Here is a 20,354-nt window from a genome sequence, read left to right on the forward strand (position 1 = left end):
GTTTAAACAGGGCTGCAAGAAAAGTCAGCCCAGGATCAGCTGTGCCCATATGGACCAGACTGTTTCCCACAGGTCTATTGGACCAAAAATTCAGGATTTCTGAAAAATCCCAGATCCAAATACCACACCGGAATTGGGATCTGGAAGTTCTTGGGAAACCCAATTTTTTTTTCAGTTCAATATAAAGGTAAAGGTAAAGGTTCCCTTGCTCGAAAGCCAGTCAAGTCCGACTCTAGGGTTGCGGTGCCCATCTCCGTCTCAAAGCCGAAGAGCCAGCGCTGTCCGAAGACGTTTCCGTGGTCATGTGGCCGGCATGACTAAGCACCAAGGTGCACGGAACGCAGTTCAATATACCAGAACAAAACAAAAGGGGGGGGGGGATTGCACACTCCTAATGATAACTCAAAATATAAACTAACACGACAACTGGTTTTTATCCAGCACGTTATGAAACTGAGTAACATCTTGTAGCAATTACCTTCTTGAGCATTAAAGGTAATGGACTCTCTCTCTCAAACAACTCTGGACTTGCAGAATCTGCTCCTTTCCATGAATTACCCATAGTAACTGAAACAAAGTGGTCATATTTCAACAGCTGATTTAACAAACCTGCAACAAAGAGAAAATGAGGAACTGGAACAAATACAGATTATAAAACATTTAAGTACCATATCATTGCGTTCTAAAATGTCTATATTCTTTGGTAGTTGCCTGCTATGTGTTATTGTTACTACTCTTTTTTATTTATTATTTTTGGGAAATAATAATAATAATATATTTTGGATTTTCAGGAGGAGCAACAAAAATGCATACATTTCTCTGGTTCTGCAAAAATTGCTAAAATTACCTGGAACTTGTAGGTAACTACTATAGTGTTTTCCCAAATTTCCAAATGATGACAATTTGAGGCTAGGGGTGCAGTCCTATGAAATCCTATGCACATTTAATTGGAAGTAAGCCTCACTGAACTTTGTGGGACTTCCTTCCAAACAGACATCGGGCTGTTAGGCAGGCTAAACCATGGTACCGATCTAAACATTAAAAAGTGATGTCAAAGCCCTGATAGCCCAGACAAGCCCAATCTCGTCAGATCTCGGAAGCTAAGCAGGGTCAACTCTGGCAAGTACTTGTATGGGAGACCTCCTTGAAATACCAGAGGTGGGAGTCGGGGGCAGGCTTTATTCAGCTACCTCACTAAATATCCTCCAGGCCCCCAGTAGGGGTCAGTCACCAGAGGTCGCCATGACTTCCAGGTGCACATACACTCACACGTACACACACAAGCACATATTTTAAAAATACAAAGAAATACCCAAAAAAAGTGATGTAAAGGATACAGTTCTAATGAATCACCACTTGTATGATTATGTGCATTCCAGTATCTATGGCAGAGCAGCAGTTGGGTCTTCCCAGGGCACTAAGAGCACTAAGTACCATTGTCCAGGTAGGCTAGACAACACCCCATCCAAACATCTGCCATTCTGAAACCATCAACAGAACACTAGAGGCAGAGGATAACTTGACTTCTCCCTGCTCGATTCTCCTTACAGACCTCTCATGAAAGTTATCATTAAAGGGAAGCAGGGAAGGAGTATACTTAAGCAGCTGAAGCAGCAAGATTTGCTCTTAACCCATCCTTCCTTATCTGTGTGAAAGCACAGGAGGCTGTGCTACCATACACACTGGGATTTCTGCATTCATACATCACAGCAAACCACAGTTAACAAGCCAGGTATAAAGCTTTAGAATCCACGTTCAGGAACCATAAAAAAAACAACACAGTTCATAGACAGCTTACATTCATGTATCATACCAGAGTGCAATCAGCCTAAGGTTTATAAACTGGTGCTACATTTGAATGCAGTTTATAATACACACTTTTTTTAAGATAGTGTTTTTTTCAGTTTTTATACTACATTTACAAAAGCTCACAAGAGGCACATTCCAAAATAACAGACTTCTTTACATAATACTTGTAAAAATACTCAAATCCATTTGTATTATTCTGACTGGACATATTACCCATACAGTTAAGTTGCAGCTCCTTGGTCTGCGCATTCTTCAGAGAAGTCAGAAAAAGACCACACAGCCTCTCTGTGAAATGCACACACAGTCTCTCTGCAGCATTAGGGGCAGAGTACAACTTGCCATAAAGGTAACATACAGCAGCCTTTATTCTCTCGTTGGGATACATCAAACATGTAGCCAGATGCTCTAACATGCTACCTGCAGGGAGAACAGAAAAGGCAAGTGTAAAGACAGAACACTGATAACTGTCTGAGAACATGATATATTCAAGCCTGCAGAAGCACCATTCAAGAAGAGCAAAAGGGACAGTCGCCAGTACCCGTCCTGTGGTTCAGATGATGTGTGATTATTACTTAGAATCATCTACACCCATGGACACTTATTGATTCTACATACTGAATAACTTATTGTTATTCAATAAATAAACATGTATAGGTATAAGACGACTGCCCTGAAGTCACATTTTATTCTTTATTAAAATTTTGTTACCCTACTTTTGGGCACAAGTAGACCACCCCGAGTGGTTTATAATCACACTGAATTTTAAAAACTAGACAATTAAAACAAAGGTTAAAAAACCACATAAAAACAAAAACCAAAAGTTTAACATTATTCAGCCTAGGATCAGTCACAATACAGAAGGACTATTATAGTATAGTAGTGGTAGTAGTCTCCCTCATGGATCGCTGCCTTGACGTGGCGAGGGGGCTTGCGTGGTTCGATGAGGCTGTGGGCTATGCCGTGGAGGGCCACCCAAGACGGACAGGCCACAGCGGAGAACTCAGACCAAGTGTGATCCCCTGGAGAAGGAAATGGCAACCCACTCCAGTATCTTTGCCAAGAAAACCCCATGGACAGTAACAAAAGGCTAAAAGATATGACACCGGAAGATCAGCCCCTCAGGTCAGAAGGTGTTCAATATGCTACTGGAGAAGAGCAGAGGGCAAGTACAAGTAACCCCAGAAAGAGTGAAGCGGATGGACCGAAGCTGAAAGGACGCTCAGCTGTGGATGTGTCCAATGGTGAAAGGAAAGTCCGATGCTGCAAAGAACAATACTGCATAGGAACCTGGAATGTAAGATCTGAGTCAAGGTAAACTTGACGTGGTCAAAAATGAGATGGCAAGACTGAACATCGACATCTTGGGAATCAGTGAACTAAAGTGGATGGGAATGGGTGAATTTAACTCAGAAGACCATTATATCTACTACTGTGGCCAAGAATCCCGTAGAAAAAATGGCAACCCCCACCACTCGGGCTCCACTGGACTGTTTTGGATTGCTAGCTATTGGGGGGGGGGGAACGTGCAGATCTGTCCTCGCAGAGGAGGGACACCTTGCACCTGAATAAAAACTTGGTCTTAAAGATGCCACTGAACTGCTTTGGATTGGTAGATATGGGGGGGAGAGATGCAGATTCTTTCTCACGGAGGAGGGACAGCTTGCACCTGAATAAAAACTTGGTCTTAAAGATGCCACTCGACTGTTTTGGATTGGTAGATATGGGGGGGAGAGATGCAGATTCTTCCTCACAGAGGAGGAACAGCTTGCACCTGAATAAAAACTTGGTCTTAAAGATGCCACTCGACTGTTTTGGATTGGTAGATATGGGGGGGAGAGATGCAGATTCTTCCTCACAGAGGAGGAACAGCTTGCACCTGAATAAAAACTTGGTCTTAAAGATGCCACTCGACTGTTTTGGATTGGTAGATATGGGGGGGAGAGATGCAGATTCTTTCTCACGGAGGAGGGACAGCTTGCACCTGAGAGGGGATAGGGAAGGCCGGGAGGGTTCTGGAGGGCCCAGCGCGGTAGCGAGGGCCTGCAGGGAGGGGGCTAGGGAAGGCCAGGGAGGGCTATGGAGGGCCCCACGCGGTAGCGCGGGCCTGCAGGGAGGGGTGGGGAAAGCCTTTAGTAGATACTGAACAGCTTTTTCCCTACTAGAACTAAAATTAGGAGGAAATAAATATGACAACAATTATTTGCGTATGGCTGAGTGAAATTGACAGTCAAAAATAATATGATATATTGAATCAACAGATTTTAAAGGACAAGAACATAACCTTTCATGTAGGGGGATTTTATTAAACCGACCTGAGAGCATTTTTGAAGGGAAAACATTTAGACAGGGCTAATGTAAAGGCTCTACAGTGCAAAGGCTGAACTAAGTTGTGGACTTAATGGGCCATCAGTGATTATACTCCCTTTAGTCTCCCCACATATAAACTGTTCTCAAAGGGTCGTAATATGGCTGGTCTCACTTCACTATTCAAATCTAACCTCTCAGTAAATCAAATAGGCTCTTTAACCCCTTTTGCTCAAGCTTTTGCTCTCCATGACTTGGTTTTTGAGTTAATTATAGTAAATATCTATCTGCCGCCTGCTTCTAATTTAATAGTATCAGCAAGATGGGACGACCTTTCCAAATTTTTAACTTCCCTTCCAACAAAATACCCAGCTTCTCATTTTATTTTATTGGGAGATTTGAATGCTCGAATTGGGAACCTAAACCAGTCCATAATTAGACAATTGGGCTTGACTGATTCTGAAGAATATCTTCCCCTAGGCCTACTTCATCCGTGAAGTTTGAAAGACTCTGACTAACAAAGCAGGATCTGAATGGCTTGAATTTTGTATTTTTCATAATATGATTATTTTAAATGGTATTTCTTCATTTCCTGCTTCAAATGAATTTACACATATCTCTTCAAGAGGTTGTAGTGTCGTAGATTACTGCATTTGTTCACCTTTAAACTTTCCATGTATCCAAAAATTTTGCATTAGTGCCAGAACTGAAAGTGACCATCTTCCTCTTATAATCTCTTATAATTGCAAAAATAACTCTAGTTTTAATGATATCACCATCCCACAAGATGACTCGGTGTTTATTTGGAAGAGAATAAAATGGTTCTCTACAGTCGATGAGAATTTAACCTCCTTAGTAGAGCTTGATGCCATTGTTAACATAAAGCAATGGCTTCCATTTCATCTTGGGAAAACAATGGGGAGGATGTGAAGCACCCTCTCCTCGTATGCCAGCTTCCTGATCCAAATCAGGTCACTGGGTACATAGGAATTTAATTACCAGCGTGGAACTCTAGATGCAGGTCTGTTGACAGGCCACATGTCTAACATGTGGACTTTGTAATGTGTGAATTGGCCCCAAATCAACTACAAGAATGGCATAAAAACAAGTTTCCTTTCATCTTCACAGATGTTTTAGTACATTCACTGTATAGTTATGTATACTTTGTAATACTTACTATGTTCAATTACCAGCTCATCAGCAAAAATTGGAATAGCATCTGCCAGCTTTCCCAGCAGAATTAAAATGGGTAAGCTGCCTCTTGTAGTGGTTACTTTGCATAACTATGAGGAAGGAAGAGAAGTTAAAAAACAATCCATCACTAAATAAAAAGTAGGAACACACACACCATTCAACAGGTTAAATTTGTGAAAAGATCATCAAAGGCCCCAGTCACATGGCAAAGTTGCCGCGGGAGAGGCACGGATGGTGGGCGGATTATCCGGGCACGATCACACCCCAACATCTGGGAAGTGGAGCGCACCCATGGCTTACCGCCAAAAATGCGCGTTAAAAAAGTAGTACCTCCAAAGTACTAGTAAACGTTTGCCACGGGCTGCCTCCAGACTCCCGTGGTGTGATCGCGCCGGCGCGCAGCATTCCCCTCCGGTCCCTCGTTTACCCGCCGGCGCCGAGGGAAGGACCCGTGGTGTGCCACTGGCGCATCTGATTGCATAATCGCGGATCAAACTGCGCTGGGGCAATTAGCCACGCCTCCCCCCTGCAATATCCGGCCCGTGTGACCGGGGCTGTAGTAGGCTTTTCTCTTTTGCTGCTCCTACACAGCAAAGATTCTGTGTTACTTTCAATGCTTGTGTATTCACAGCGGCTTGCAATTGGTGACTGGGAAATTTGGGGGCAAAGCCTGGAAAGGCCATGGTTTGGGGAGGAGAGGGATATCAGCAGGGAATGCCATAAAGTCCACTTTCTAAAACAGCCATTGTCTCTGGGAGAATTGTTCTCTGTAGCCTGGAGATCAACTGAAATCCCAGGAAATCTCCAAGCCCCACCTGGAGGTTGGCAACCCTTATACCAACTGTCATGATCTGTGCAGGGCTAGGCCTCTAGAGACTGGTGTGGGAGTAGAAAGCAGACAGCCTACAATCCCCATAATGTATAGCAAGGGGTTGTAGCCAATCAGTTTCCAGAGATTGTGTGAGGAGATTCTGACTTAAGCTGTTAACTGTGAAAAACTGTGTTCTTTTGCTTTTCTGTGGTCTTGTCTCACAGAGGGGACAGTCTGGTCTCAGGAGAAAGATCCCGGCAGGAGTCCTGGTATAAGAGGGCTGTGGGTCTTGAAGTAGTAACCAGTTAAGTGAACTAGGTAGTCGCATTAGAGTCGTTTATTTTGCCTTTAAACACTGTTATATATTTTAAAGCCCCTTGTCTTGTTTTCCTTGCCCCAATACTGTGTTAATAAACCATTTTGTTTAATTGTTCTCTGCCTGGTCATCACGCCTGTGTTCTCGGCTTAAAAAGGAGCATTTTTGGATGGGCTTGGGAGGGTACTCTGGGTTGGCAGAAGGTGGTGACCCCCTGGGGTCATAACACCAACAGAGGATTTTGAGGGCTAGTGCCAGGAAAAACACAGTCAATGTGGGTGGGATCTTGGTGAGGCAAGAAAGTGTCTACCAGTCCTTCGAGAAGACAAGCTAACATGCTTGGGCTCCATTTCTCAAAAGAAAGAAGTAAAACAGATTTAGGAAGCTGCATACTAAGGATGCAGAAAACCTGGTGTCAAAGCACCACCAAGCCAAAAAAACCCTCCAGTTTGGAAGCTACGGTAGACAGAAACCTGTTTGGGAACAACCTCTCTCTGAACTACTGAAATACATTTCTACTGCTGTGCTCCTAAATCTGCAGGGTAAGGACAATTTCACAGTTAATTTTCCTGACACAGTTCTGGTGCAGTTTCCATGGTCAGGATCTAAGGATTCATCAAACCAGTCCCATGAGTCTAAAGAGACTTTTAAAATGTTTTTCTCCTGTAAAAGTCCCCTATACCCCCATTCTAAACTGCTTTAAAAGCTAACCAATATGGTATATGGGTCCAAGTTCAAAGGAAAAAGGTCAAACATTCCATTGGGCTAGTGTGAATCTCTCATGGGAAGTTAGGCAAGAATCTGGACTTCAGTACACGATCATTGGAAGACTCTTTACAGGTGCTTTTACAATACAATATCAGCTCTGCATGATACCTCTTTTCAGTTCTGCAATCAGCCTTTGCATCTACACATCTGCAGCAGCATACCACATGACACACTTTTCCATACAAACCCCATGGGCAAAGTCAGAACTCATAGAATCATAGAGTTGGAAGGGGCCATACAGACCATCTGGTCCAACCCCCTGCCCAATGCAGGACCAGCCTAAAGCATCTCTCACAAATATTTGTCCAGCCTCTTCTTGAAAGCTGTCAGTGAAGGGGAGCTAACCACCTCCCTAGGCAGCTGATTCCACCTTTGAACCACTCTGACCGTGAAAAACTTTTTCCTAATATCCAGCCGATACCTTTCTGCATGTAATTTAAACCCGTTGCTTTGGGTCCTATCCTCTGCTGCCAACTGGAACAGCTTCTTACCCTCCAACTCGACTCTTCATTATGCATTACATAGACTGTTGACAAAGCATCTCTTCTTTAAAACATACAGCCAGTCCTAGCTTCCCCCCCCCCCCGAAGGGGATTTTTTTATTGCTTTTCTATAAACTACAAAGAAAATAGGGAGGGGAATCTAATATCTATGGGAGAAAGGAACGTTAACCACTAAAAACCCAAGTGGTGAAGATCATTACATAAGCTTATCAAATGATTAATCTAATCTATTAATAATACAATGAACTTGAATATTTAACTCTATCCTATATTCCCCCAAACCCGATATCAATTACTGTTTAAGACAATCACAAAAGCATCAAAGATAAATGTAGCTTCTTAAAGGTGGAATTCAGAGTTCCTCAGCATCTTATTTCTTGGCATTTCTTTTCCTCAAATCATAGTCTCTTTTGGGGGCTGCAGCCCCCAACTCTGAATCAGAGTCCTCCTCCGATGTTGAAAAAGAGTTTTCACCGCTTTATTTACTCTGGTCGTCATCTCTGTCGTCTTCTCCGGACCTTCCCAGTTGCTGCTTCAAGAACTCATTTGCTTTCTTAACAGAGTCAATTCTTTTTTTTTTCTCATTTATTCTGGAAGAGTAAGCCTTCGGGAACCAGCCATTTGTATTGTATGTTGTTTGTTTGTAAAAACAATGCCAAGTCTTTGAATTTCTTTCTCTTCTAATTTCAAATGGAATGTCTTTTAGTGTCCTTATAGTATTACCATTGATTTTCAGGGGTGTGCCTGATGTTGTTTTCAAGATTTGATCCCTCACATGTCTTTTAGAGAATCTAACCACTATTTCTCAAGGCAGATTATTTTTTCTTAATATATTCTGAATATGATCTTGTAACGATGTCGGTTCTGCCAGGAGCCGAGGGGTTGCTTTAAGCGGTTGTGCCGGGGTAGTCGGGAGCCCTGAACATGGCAGTTCTGCTCTTTTTATTGAGTAGAAACCCCGGGCACGTGTGTTGCCACCCCTGCGCCCTTACCGGTTTCTGCCCAATCTCCTCCTCACCGGTGTGGAACACCTGTTTCAACTTTATTATTCAGAATACTCCTGGTTCCCTCCCGCTTAAAGCCACAGCCCTCTGCAGCTCCTTCTAGCTGCCGCGCGGTCGTGTCCTGAAACTTGATTGCTGATTCCTCGCAGCTGTCGCGGCACGGGTGCCTGGGTCTCCTCCTGGTGCTTCTTGCTCGACCTGTTGCCCTGGTTGCGATATCTGGTTTTCCTGGCCCAGGTTTGCCTTCTTCGGTCTCCTTCTGATGTGATGGGGCTGGGGGTACCTGACAGATCTGTAGACCACATCCATTTCGCTTTGAAGATATTCCGTTTTCAAATCTGCCACTGGTGCAAGTAAATTGCCCAATACTTGTTTTAGATTCTCTCCTTTTGTCTCAGGAACCCCTTGGAATCTCAGGATAAAGCTTGCTTTTTTCATTTGTAATTGCAAAAGCTGAGATTCATCAGTGATTCTTCTCTTTTCCAACTCCTGTACACGTTTTTTTACCTTTTTAGATTTGGCATTAACTTCCTTCAGTGTTTCTGCTGTTTGCTCTGTTAATTATAGTATTTCCCCCCACTTTCAGTGGTACTCCAGAAACTGCTTTCAGGATTACATCCCTCACATGCCTTCTCAAGAATCTTATAACAATTTCCCCAGGCAGATTATTTTTCTTTATATAGCCTGAATATGATCGATAGACCACATCCATATCGCTCAGCAACGCTTCTGCCTTCATTTCTGTCACTGGGGCTAGCAATTCACTCATAACTTCTTTAAGATTCTCTCCCGATTTTTCCGGCATGCCCTGGAAGCGAAGAATCATATTAGCCTTTTCCATTTGCACTTGTAACAGTTGGTCTTCCATGGAGATTTGTTTTCTTTCCAACTTTTGCACTTTCTTCTTCACCTTCTGTGTAGTTGCAGCCACTTCCTTTACCTTCTCAGTATCTTGCTTCATTATTTGCAGCATATCATTTATCTGAGTTTGTTGAGCAGTAATACTTTGAGTTACTACAGACATCTGTTCCTTGAAGTTATTCAGCTGTTCCAGCAGAGGACACATATACTCTGCTATATCCTTAGCCATCTCACTGGTAGCTTTGGGTTTTGGGCTCTCTAAGCCTTTCGCTTTCAAAAATTTTTCTCTGTCCTTCTTCCCCGCCATCTTTATCGTTTGTTTACTTTCACAAATTTTTTACAAGTCTCTGAATGTGCACCTGACCGCTTAGATTCGCTTTGGTAAGTACTTTTCGACAGTTTTCTTCGCTTTTTCTTCCACTCCCCCCCCCTCAGTTGCTCAAAAATTCATGTGCTTGGGAGGCATCCCTCCCCCGCTCGCCTTTTTCCGGTTCAGTGGGGTGGTGTGGGGAGCTAGCTTTTTCCCTTTAAAAACACTTTAAAGCTGACTCACATTCATAATTGGTCATTCGACCTTGCTTTCAACTTCATTTCTGATGCTCGATCTCCCAGGCTTGCCCGGTCAGCGTCACTAAATCTCTCTCAGCACGGAGAACCGTTGGAACGAAGAGGTGCCTCAATTCTCCAGCGTTCCACCCTCGAAGAGGCAAACTCTTAGAAGTTCCATGGCCAGGGTCCCTTCCCCAGGTCTCTGGGGGGGTAAGCGAGCCTGTGCACCCCCTCCTTCAGCTGGAGCGCAGCTTCACCCCCGGGAGGTCTGGGAGGTGAGATTGATAGCGTGCCACCATAAACCAGAAGTCCATTCTCTGCTCTGTTAATTCTTAGTCTCATTCAGTTCTAGTTGTTGCGCAGCAAAATTTTGGTTCAAAGTGACCAATTGCTGATTGACGTTTGTCATCTGGTCGAGCAGAGGCTGCAATTATTCAGCTAATAGCTGTGAAAGCTCGTTGGTAGCTTCCCGTCTTGGGCTTCTACTTCCAGGAGGAGGCTTGAGCTGCAATGGTTTTTTTTTCTCGCCTCTCCACCCCCCCATTTTTGAGGATTGTTTATTTTTAGAAAAGTTTGCCAAAGTCTCTGTTTCTCACCAAAACGCTTTACTTGCACTTTTGTGTGTTTCTTAAATCAGTTCTATGGCTTTTATATCCAGGACCCTCTTTTTAAAATGCTCTGTTTGGATTTCGCGTCTGGGAGTTCCCCCCCACACTCGCTTAAATCAGAGGGGCTTTCTCGGCAAAGTTTGGTGTTCTGTTTTCAACTCAACTCATAGTTCATAGTTGGTCTTCAGACTCACTTAAGGTACGTGTATCTTGCCTGATCTTCACGCGCTTGTCCCTGTCAGCAATTCTTAAGCCATTCGGCCGCACAGCAGTAGGACCTTCAGGATGAAGCCTCAATTCCCAGCATCAAGCCGGTTGAAGAGGCAATCCCTCAAAAGCCCCCTGGCTAGGAGCTAGAAGCCCTATCCCAAAGGGCTCCAGGGGTGGCGGCGAATTGTCGCGACCCTGGGAGCTTACCAGGGTCATGTCCACCATCGTGCCGCCAAAAACCGGAAGTCGTCCTAGCTTTCTATATCAATGGAGTAGATGCTTTGGAAGAACCCAGGAGACATCATCTTTGTATCTGCACAGAGCACCCATTCAGAAACACCAGCCTGCATCAAAGGAACACGCTTCCCAGCATTTTATTATGGGACCCAGCACTCCATGACAGCCATTTTGTGATTCTCCCCATACCAACCATTTTGTGGTTTCTCCCACTCCCCATTCTCAAAATTTAAAAAGTGCCCACAGGCTCAACAAGACTGGGGAACCGATACAGAATCATGACAGAGACATCTGTAGAAGAAGAGATTGGATTTATACCCCACCCTTCACTTGGAGTCTCAGAGCAGCTTACAAACTCCTTTCCCTTCCCCTCCCCACAACAGACACCCTGTGAGGTGGGTGGGGCTGAGAGAACTCTGACACAAACTGCTCTTTTTCAAGGACAGCTGTGCCAGAGCTTGTGACTGACCCAAGGTCACATCAGCAGCTGCAAATGGAGGAGTGGGGAATCAAACCCGGTTCTCCCAGATTAGTCCGCACACTTAACCACTACACCAAACTGGCTCTCACTTTCCCCATTCCTCAATTTAAAATAAAAATAATTTGAAAGAGTAGGGAAATAATTTAAACTAACCTCTTGCTGACACTCCTTTAATAGATAGCGCAGGTATCCCTCCAACTTCAGCTTCACTACGAGCATTACCAAAACTGAACACAAGAAAAAAGTTTAGCCACAACACATTTCCTCATGTGCTTTTTATGTCACCATGACTATAACATCATTATATAAAGAAAAATTCAGGTGAGTAGCTGTGTTGGTCTGAAGCAGCAGAACAAATTTTGAGTCCAGTGGCACCAGTGGTCTTAAAAGTGCCACTGGAGTCAAACTTTGTTCTATCATTGTATAAAGTATTCAATTTCCCCTTGCCTCCCTGTGGCCCTTTCGGTGCTTAATTTACACATTATCTGTAGAGAAGAATGCGAGGGGAAGAATTTTCTCCTGCATTCAAGGGCTGCATAATAAACACTTTTTATATCATTTAAGATAAATGAGCTTTATAACGATGAGTGATGTGCTGAATTTATATCATATAAAAAAGGAAACCAAGCAAGGAGGGAGAGAATCTCTCCTTGGTTAAGACACAAGCACAGCAATAAATTCTGCCATCAGCACATTTCTCACAGAATAACCTTTCAGCCTTACGATCAGAAAAAAATTGCTTTTCTCCTAGATATAATTGGATGATTCATCACCTACTATAGGCTCTCTTCTATATGATTCTGTGCAGATATATAAAACATTATAATTCAGGAACTGTAAACTAACTCTTCAGGTGTTTGTTGATACCTCTTTTCAGTTCCTCAAAATCAACTGAAATTATTCTTGGCTCATAATTAATGACCGATGACCCCATTCCATCTGTTCCATTGAAACAGTTCACAGAAAGACTGCATTTCCTATGTACTGCTTGGCTTTGGTAAGAAATGTGCAGATGGCTGTTGTGAATATCACAAATAACTTCCTTGGTAATAAACCAGCAAGATTTCGTTTGCTGCCTGAATGGAAATTTATCAGCTTGAGTGACCAATACCATTTTCATGTAAAGCTGAATAAAGAAGTGTAAGAATGTGTGTGTGTGAGAATTGCTTCCAACTTATGGCAACTCTATTAATTAATGACCTCTATTACAGGAATGTTAATGCAGCTCTGATGCTCTTTTCTGACACCCATTATCTGATACCTGCGGAGTGTTTTGGCCTCCTTATGTCTCCTGCCAGCCCCCAAAGCTTTCAATGCTAAAAAAATAGGGAAGTATATGAAAAAGTGGATGGACCATTTTCTAAGTGCAGAGGACAGAGCTTATAGTTATCTCACTGTCATTGTAAGCACGGTAATCATGCAGTCTGTTGTGTGGATCTTATTTTAACTTAGGCCATTTCCACTCAGGTTATTTGCCCTGGGTCCAAAGGTGTTAGAAACTGGGTTTATTCAACTTCCTCAGAGCATCGTAGCACATTTGTGCACCTCCAGGGCTTTCCCCAGATTTCCTTTGATCTTTCTTAAACCTGCTTTACTGCAAAGTTTTTTGGGGGAAATTGCAGTAAAGCCTGGATGACAGGTGTATGGGTGGGAAAATTCAGATTTTCTCAACCACAAAGCAGCCATTTTACCTGAAACTGTCCACATAGTGGTCATTTTCTCCTCTGCCTTGGGATGGGGTGTTTTTTTGTTCTTTTTAAACTGAATATCATAAGGCATATTTCTGCAATGAAAGGGGCTACAGACTTATTTATTTCAAAGAACATGGTACATACATTGTTATATTATATGTTATTATGATATTTGATTGCTGATTTTTCTTCACTGAAAAAAGTTCTGGTGGTCTGGGGGAGGGGGGAATGGCCATATCCAAGGAACCAGGGCAGGGAAACTGCAAGGAAACCTTCCATACAGAAGCCCCGACATTGGTGTGCTATAGTGGCAGCCACAGCACCAAAAAGGAAACCACATAAGCCTGTCCCAGTCTCAAAACTGCCTTAAGTCATTCATTTGGGACATGATACTTTTAGTTCACAAATTTATTTAAGGGTGCAGAGATCTTCACATTTTAACTTTAATTGATCTCTAAGGTTATGTTTATATATTTCAGAACACATATCAACGAGGAATACCAGCCTACGACAACAAACAATCACTAAAATTAAAAATGTTGTCGTTTTACAAGACCCTTTTGAAAAAACAAAAAGGCTTTAAAAATAATCCGTGCTCAATATTAAAGCCATGACTGCAAGATGAAGCACACAGGGAAAAAGCCCGCATTGTCACTTCCAGGGGGGAGGCTTATTTATCACTTAAGAGTGTAGAGTGCCTTACAGGTGTAATCAATCTTCAGTGCAACAACTCCAGAATATGTTACTGCTGTTTCAGTTTTTTAAGTGGGCAATCAAATTTTACTGACTTGTTCAAGGCCATGGACCGAGTCCATCGCTGAGGTAAACTTCCTAATCTTATGGAAATATAGTTACACCTTATTTGGGAGCTGCAAAATCTTGTCTAGAAATAATGATACCTTCCCTACTCTGACAGAATTGGCTCGTTTCCTTGGTAGAAGAGATACAATTTCTCATATTCTATTGGAATGTCCTTTATATTCCAGCCTAAAATGTCATTTCATTTAACAGTGGTTGGTGAATTTTTATGATTCTAATCCAAGCAGGCTGGTCCCCTTCCTACTCTCTGACCAAAATCCTAATATAAATTTGGACATTGGGGGAAAAATATTTCTCTTGTCTTTTAGGAAACAGAGATTACAAATGAAATTTCAGGTTGTTATACAGCTCAAGGCATTGAGCCATAGAGCTTTTATTGGATAAGGGAAACAAAAGAAATAATGGCAACTAAAGCTGCTGAGGTAAAATAAAAAGATTCACAACTTCAGTAGATCTATGAATTAGGATACCAATCTAGAACTTCATTAGAACTTGTTGTCAGCTCAGAAATGTGTGTGTGTTATATGCAGTCAAGTTACTTTCAACTTACAGCAACCTCATGAATTAATGACCTCCAAAACATCCTATCATTGATAGCTGTGCTCAAGTGCTACAAACTGAAGGCTTGGAAATAGTCATTCGTAATGAGAACATTCACATTGGAACCTTTGAACATATTTTATTGGTTACATAACACTTTGTACATACTTAAAAGCAACTTTAATCAGAAATAATTGATTTTCTTTCCCAACACTAAATCAAGTTCAACATTTCCTTCTCACCTTCAATGGACAAATCCAGTATATGATTGTCTTCCATACTTCTCAAGACCCCTACAAGACAAACCCACACATAAACGTCATTTTTCTGCAATCAATATTGGGTCTAAGGAGATAGGAAACTTCCAACATCACCTTATTTCTTATTTCTGGCAACCCAGTGTTACATGACATTACTGGTCAGCAGGCCAAATCATTACAGGAGGCAAAATACTCCCTGCATCAAATTCACCTAGTGCTACAGCACACAAGAGGTATACGGACCCTGTACATTATATCACAACTGAGAGCCAGTGTGGTGTAGTGGTTAAGAGTGTCAGACTAGAATCTGGGAAACTGGGTTCGAATCCCCATTCATGCCATGGGAGCTTGCTGGGTGACCTTGGGCCAGTCACTCTCTCTCAAGGTTGTTATGAGGATAAAATGGAGGCAAGGAGAATGCTGTAAGCCATTTTGGGTCCCCATTGGGGAGAAAAGGCAAGGTACAAATGAATTAATTCCTAGACAGTACTGTCACGTCCAGGGTTTCCGCAAAAGTGGCATCATTTCATCACTAACACAAACACCCCAGATCTCCTGCTGGTTACTAGGACAAGGTAGCAACCATATCAAGAAAAGACATGTGGGCTGTGTAACAAATACAAAAGTTGAAGTGAGATTTGCAGCATAATCCTATGCATTATCTACACAGAATTCCCACTACTTTCTCCGATATGGCTGCACTCTCAGATTCCTAGCTTCTGATTCTGATTCATAGTCTTAGGCACTTCACTACTATTGCACAAAGCAGGGTTCACCCATGGGCGCCATGGCACCTGCTAGTACTTTGCCTCACACCCACTGAGCTTTTCAGAAAGTGGACTGGTCCACTATAAGGCTGGACTTGTAATTGACTGCTCTCATTCAAATGAAAGGGTTGACCATGGCTGCAGTAGCAGTCACAACCACCCAGGTTTTCCATAGTCAGTGTGTGGTTCCTACTCTCTCTTTCAGGGTTTTTTTAAAATTCCCCAATCTCGGTCTCCCTTCTTCTCCCTGGCTCTCTCCCCCCCCCCCCAGCTTTCTTTTGTTTCTTTTTATTTCTCAATCTCTTTCCTCCTCCTCCCTCAGGCTTTCCTTCAATTCTTCTGCAATTGTTTTAGAAAGCAAGGAGGGAGAAATTTTCTTTTGGCTCTGCCTCCTGCAGCAGCTATTTGGGGTTTGGGTCCACCTTCTGTGGCAGTTATTTTGGGATGGCAATCACAACCTGTCAAGGCTAACTCTGTCCTGGTGTAGTAACATAACCTAGCTGGTTTTGGTTCAACAGTAATACACACACCATGAAGCAAAAAAGCTTTATTCAAGCAAAGGGCTTTTTAAAACAGATCATATAGTTCAGTGGCTATCTTAATGCATAAAAATAATAAAACTAAGCTAGCTATTTACTTAATTCTTACTGCAGAAATCCAGGTTCTTACATCTAAAGCATGGTGTTCCAAAGCATACAACCTTCAGGCAGTCAGGGAAGTAGGTGGAAGAAAACGGATAAGAAATGTTCTTTTCCGTCATTGGCTATATTTTATAGAAAGCCCCAGCCATAACCTCCTGACCTTCCCCAACCAATCATAGCCCTGTCTCCAAGGTATATTCTGGACAGGAACAAGCTTCCCCACTCCCTTTCCAGATTCACAGATGAACTGTGTGAGCTAATTAACAGGCTGGGGGGGGGGGGTTAACAACTAACAGTTAGAGTACAGTGAAATGAGAGTTTAGATGGAATTTTCCTCTAATTTATTTATTTATTGGGATTTCTATCCTGCCCTCCCCCAGAAGATGGTTTCTCTCTTGACATAACTCCCTCTCAAAATTCCAAAGGTGCCCACAGGCTCAAAAAGGTTGGGGACTCCTGCAGTAAAGTAAATCAGACCACAAAAAAAGGGAGAAGGAGCTATTGATGTAGGAGAATTCCAGCTTCCATATCTGAAAAATAATGAACAGTTGGTACGGTCCAAAACCTATGATGTTAAGCAAGTGGGTAGGAGTTTCTCTTACCAAACAGAGTTGCTATGGAATGGACACATACACTTTCATCTTGAACAAGCAATGGGATGACAAGTGCTGCATGCCGAGTCAGAACATCATGGAGGCAGGAGAGCACATGATTCTTGCGTACTAACTGAAGATCAGAAAGTTTCATCAGTTATTTGTTTTGAAAAACAAGTACAGTAGTACTTAAATTCTGGTGTAAATTTTGATGCAGCCAGGAGCCAATAGTAATGTAATAGTCTAGACTCCAGGCTGCATGAAATTTTTATGACCAAGCAAGAAAGGTACAAAACGGAACTATTACCATAGGAAAGCATATCTGACCATGGCAGCAAATTATCCAGAATGAGGCCTGATTATTATCTTTGCCTTTGGTCAGAGACAATAATTACTAAAAAAATTATCTTGGTCAATTTATAAGAAGTTGTATTATAATGCCAGGAGTCATTCTGCAATATCATTTGTTTGACCACTGAGGAAGGCCAATGGGCCGAAACGCAGACAAAGTAAATAATTGTTATTTTCTGTTATCACTGTACAATTTGATTCATAATTGAGGCTATCACCAGGGCCTATACTTGTTTTTAATTTACTTTGTAATAAATACATGTACATTTTTGTATATTTTTCAATCATTAATGTTTTTAACTTGACTTACACAATTGATTTTGGTAGACCACAAAGTTCCCTTTTTGCTGAGTCTAAGTGGCTCATTCATTGTGCACTGTGACAACCACCACCAAACTATCTCTACCTGCCATTAAACACAGCTGTGAAAGCTGACAAATGTAGACAAAAGTCAAGGACACCTACAGAAAGTCAGATGCTTTCCCAAAACAACGGGATAGAGGGCTGCAGCTTTATAAAAAAAAGATGAAAACAGAATGCTATTATATTATCTAAGAGCCCCTATTCTCCACTGTTTCCAAACATACCAATAAAAAGTGCTGACTTTTTAAAATCCTATTCAGGGCAGTAGCAGTATTCCCTCAGGGACCCCTTCCCTGAATTTTCAATTTCATTTACCACCTAACCTAATCCACTGGGGAAATTTCGAGAACGTGTCCCTGAGGTAACACTCCACACACACACACCCCGCAACCTCGAGTCACTTCTACTCAGAAGGCCCATTTTATTTAATGGGGCTTACTCCCAAGGAAGTGTTCGTAGCAAGGACAATGGGAGGCGCAGAGCTGAAGAGCTGAAGAGAGCCAGCAAGAAACGGGCGCGACTGGATGTGCCTCGGAGAGGCTGGGAGCGAGCGCAGGGCGCACCCACCGAGGCGCCGTCCTCTTGCAGCGTCTCAAGGGCGCACGCCAAGCAAAGCGGCGACGGCAGGGACTCCAGAAGCCAGCGAGAATCATGGAGGGCGTGAAACCGCGGGCAGACCAGAGGCTCGACGGCCATCTCCAGTATGCTTCCTTCCCCCACCGGCTCTTCGTCAACCCGCTCGGAGAGCAGCCACAGCTGCGGGTGGCAACAGACAACCGGCGGGAAAGACGCGCGCAGACGCACTGCCCGGAGGGAAAGAAAGGCGCCTGTTGATTGGCAGCTCTCAGTGCGCGGGGTTCCGAGCGGGCGGGGGTGTTCGCAAACGGAGAAAAGAAGGATTCTTGTACGGATCGCCTGCTCCTTCGACTCATTCGTATGCCCTAGCGAGGCACCGTTCGCACTGCGATCGTAAGCGTGTTCATTTAGTGCTCCTGTTGCTCTTTAAGGCAGGAATCTTACGAACAATCAGTGCGATCCTAAACAGTTACCCCCTTCTAAATCCACGGGAGTCAGTGGGTGTAACTACGGCTTCACGGTCGGTTAGGAGTAAGCCCCGTCGAATACAATACTTTAAGAGTAAAGTATATTGATAGGAGTGCCTTGTGGGATTGTAAAAATATGTTTATTTAGGTTTCAAGGGACATCTACATGCACATACTGCCACATTTTCGGGAAGGACTTTTTACAGGTGAGAAGTATAAATGTGGCAAATGAAGCTACTACTTGCGAGCAAAGCTACAGCAACTCTGCCTCTTTCGTGGCTGTTAATAGCATAAGATCCCTACCGGGGTGGGGTTGGGGGTGGCACAGCCCGAGTAAGAATGTCTGGGGATGGACCTTTTGCATTTCATGGCCGCCTAACTGTGGGACAAATTTTTAGCAGGTCTACCTAGAAGTAACTCCCATTTTATTCAGTGGAATTTGCACTCAGGTAAGTGCTTTTATGATTAAAGTCTGTGCATTACATAGCGTGTACATACATTACGTGCAACATTACGCCCTGGCTAGTATTTGGATGGGGGACCTCCAAGAATACCAGGATCGTGACGCGGAGGCAGGCAATGGCAAACCACCTCTGAACGTCTCGCCTTGAAAACCCTATGGGGTAGCCATTGCAGCTGTGACTTGACCGCACTTTCTACCACCAGTCCAAGAAAACGTCTTCCACAAACTAACTAGTTTTTAAGTGTCACCAGCCGCTCTTTTAAAAAACTCCCCCCCCCCCCCCCCCCCGATTTTGCTACAGTGGACTAAACACGCCTGGCCTCTGGAATATTTTCACTGTGGTCCCTGACGTGCTTTTCCTTGCGCAACCAGTAGAGGCCGCAATAAGTGCAAAGCGTTCGGATGCCAGAAGGGTCCGCTGTTCTCTTTACACTGAATTACCCTTGGCGATCATTTCCTGGGTTAGCTCAACCTCACTTCCGGCGGGAGCGAGTTTTCTCTCATGCGTTTCGGAGTGGTTTAAGTTTCTTCCTCCGTGAAGCTTTCAGGCTGAGAGGATAGATCGTTGGAAAAGAGCGTGGTCGCGCACTCGTTTCGCTCTGGAGCTATGGTGAGGGCTGTTTCGTTTTCAGAGTTGTAACTTGGGTTGCTGAAGAACACGTGGTAGACAGGCATGTGGGGGACGTTGAACTGGGGTTGGTGACTGCTTAGGCTGTCGGTGGGGATGAATATACAGAGCGGAGTGGGGAGGTATTGTAGGTCGACGAAGTATGCAGGGAGTAAATCTGGGCTTCCCCTGTAGTCATGCCTCCCGGTTACCTTTTCGGCCCATTGTAGATTTAAGCACTAATCCACGTGCTCCTACCGTCAGAGCTCCCAGTGTTGACTTCGGTATTCTTTATCCCGTAGAAAACGTTTAGTTCTATAGGTGTAGTCTTGAGGTGTAAATGTGAGGGGGGAATCTCTTCCCTGCCCCCGGAAATGGAGGAAACGTAACAGGAATTCTCCACCCTTCCTCCATTTCCCGGGTTCTTCTGTTCCAGGTGTTCATTCCTGTAATAGTCTCACTGAGGGTGTAAAATGGGATGTACTAAAAAGGACAGGATTGCCCATTGGAAACAATGGGAGACGCTTGAAGGCCCATTGGAAATAATGGGAGCCAGGAATG

The 20,354-nt window shown here is 43.4% G+C and overlaps 2 protein-coding genes across 2 annotated transcripts in view; one reads left to right on the forward strand and one right to left on the reverse strand.

Moving 5' to 3' along the window:
- The window catches only part of MEI1 (meiotic double-stranded break formation protein 1), a 63,019-nt gene extending 44,643 nt beyond the window's left edge, over positions 1–18,376 (reverse strand). The window contains exons 1-7 of the mRNA XM_015419160.1: positions 18,248–18,376; positions 16,976–17,099; positions 14,948–14,998; positions 11,809–11,882; positions 5,287–5,396; positions 2,023–2,222; positions 479–609 (exon numbers count right to left, since the gene is read on the reverse strand). Of these exons, the coding sequence (XP_015274646.1) occupies positions 479–609; positions 2,023–2,222; positions 5,287–5,396; positions 11,809–11,882; positions 14,948–14,998; positions 16,976–17,099; positions 18,248–18,376 (819 nt within the window). The remainder of the gene's footprint in view (positions 1–478; positions 610–2,022; positions 2,223–5,286; positions 5,397–11,808; positions 11,883–14,947; positions 14,999–16,975; positions 17,100–18,247) is intronic.
- Positions 18,377–19,657: 1,281 nt separating this feature from the next.
- Positions 19,658–20,354, forward strand: part of SNU13 (SNU13 homolog, small nuclear ribonucleoprotein (U4/U6.U5)) — a 6,179-nt gene continuing 5,482 nt past the window's right edge. Inside the window, exon 1 of the mRNA XM_015419231.1 lies at positions 19,658–19,796. Coding sequence (XP_015274717.1) covers positions 19,794–19,796 — 3 coding nt within the window. The 5' untranslated portion in view covers positions 19,658–19,793. The remainder of the gene's footprint in view (positions 19,797–20,354) is intronic.

The sequence above is a fragment of the Gekko japonicus genome, unplaced genomic scaffold (genome assembly GCF_001447785.1).
Source record: "Gekko japonicus isolate JY-2015 unplaced genomic scaffold, Gekko_japonicus_V1.1 scaffold37, whole genome shotgun sequence".
NCBI lineage: Eukaryota > Metazoa > Chordata > Lepidosauria > Squamata > Gekkonidae > Gekko > Gekko japonicus.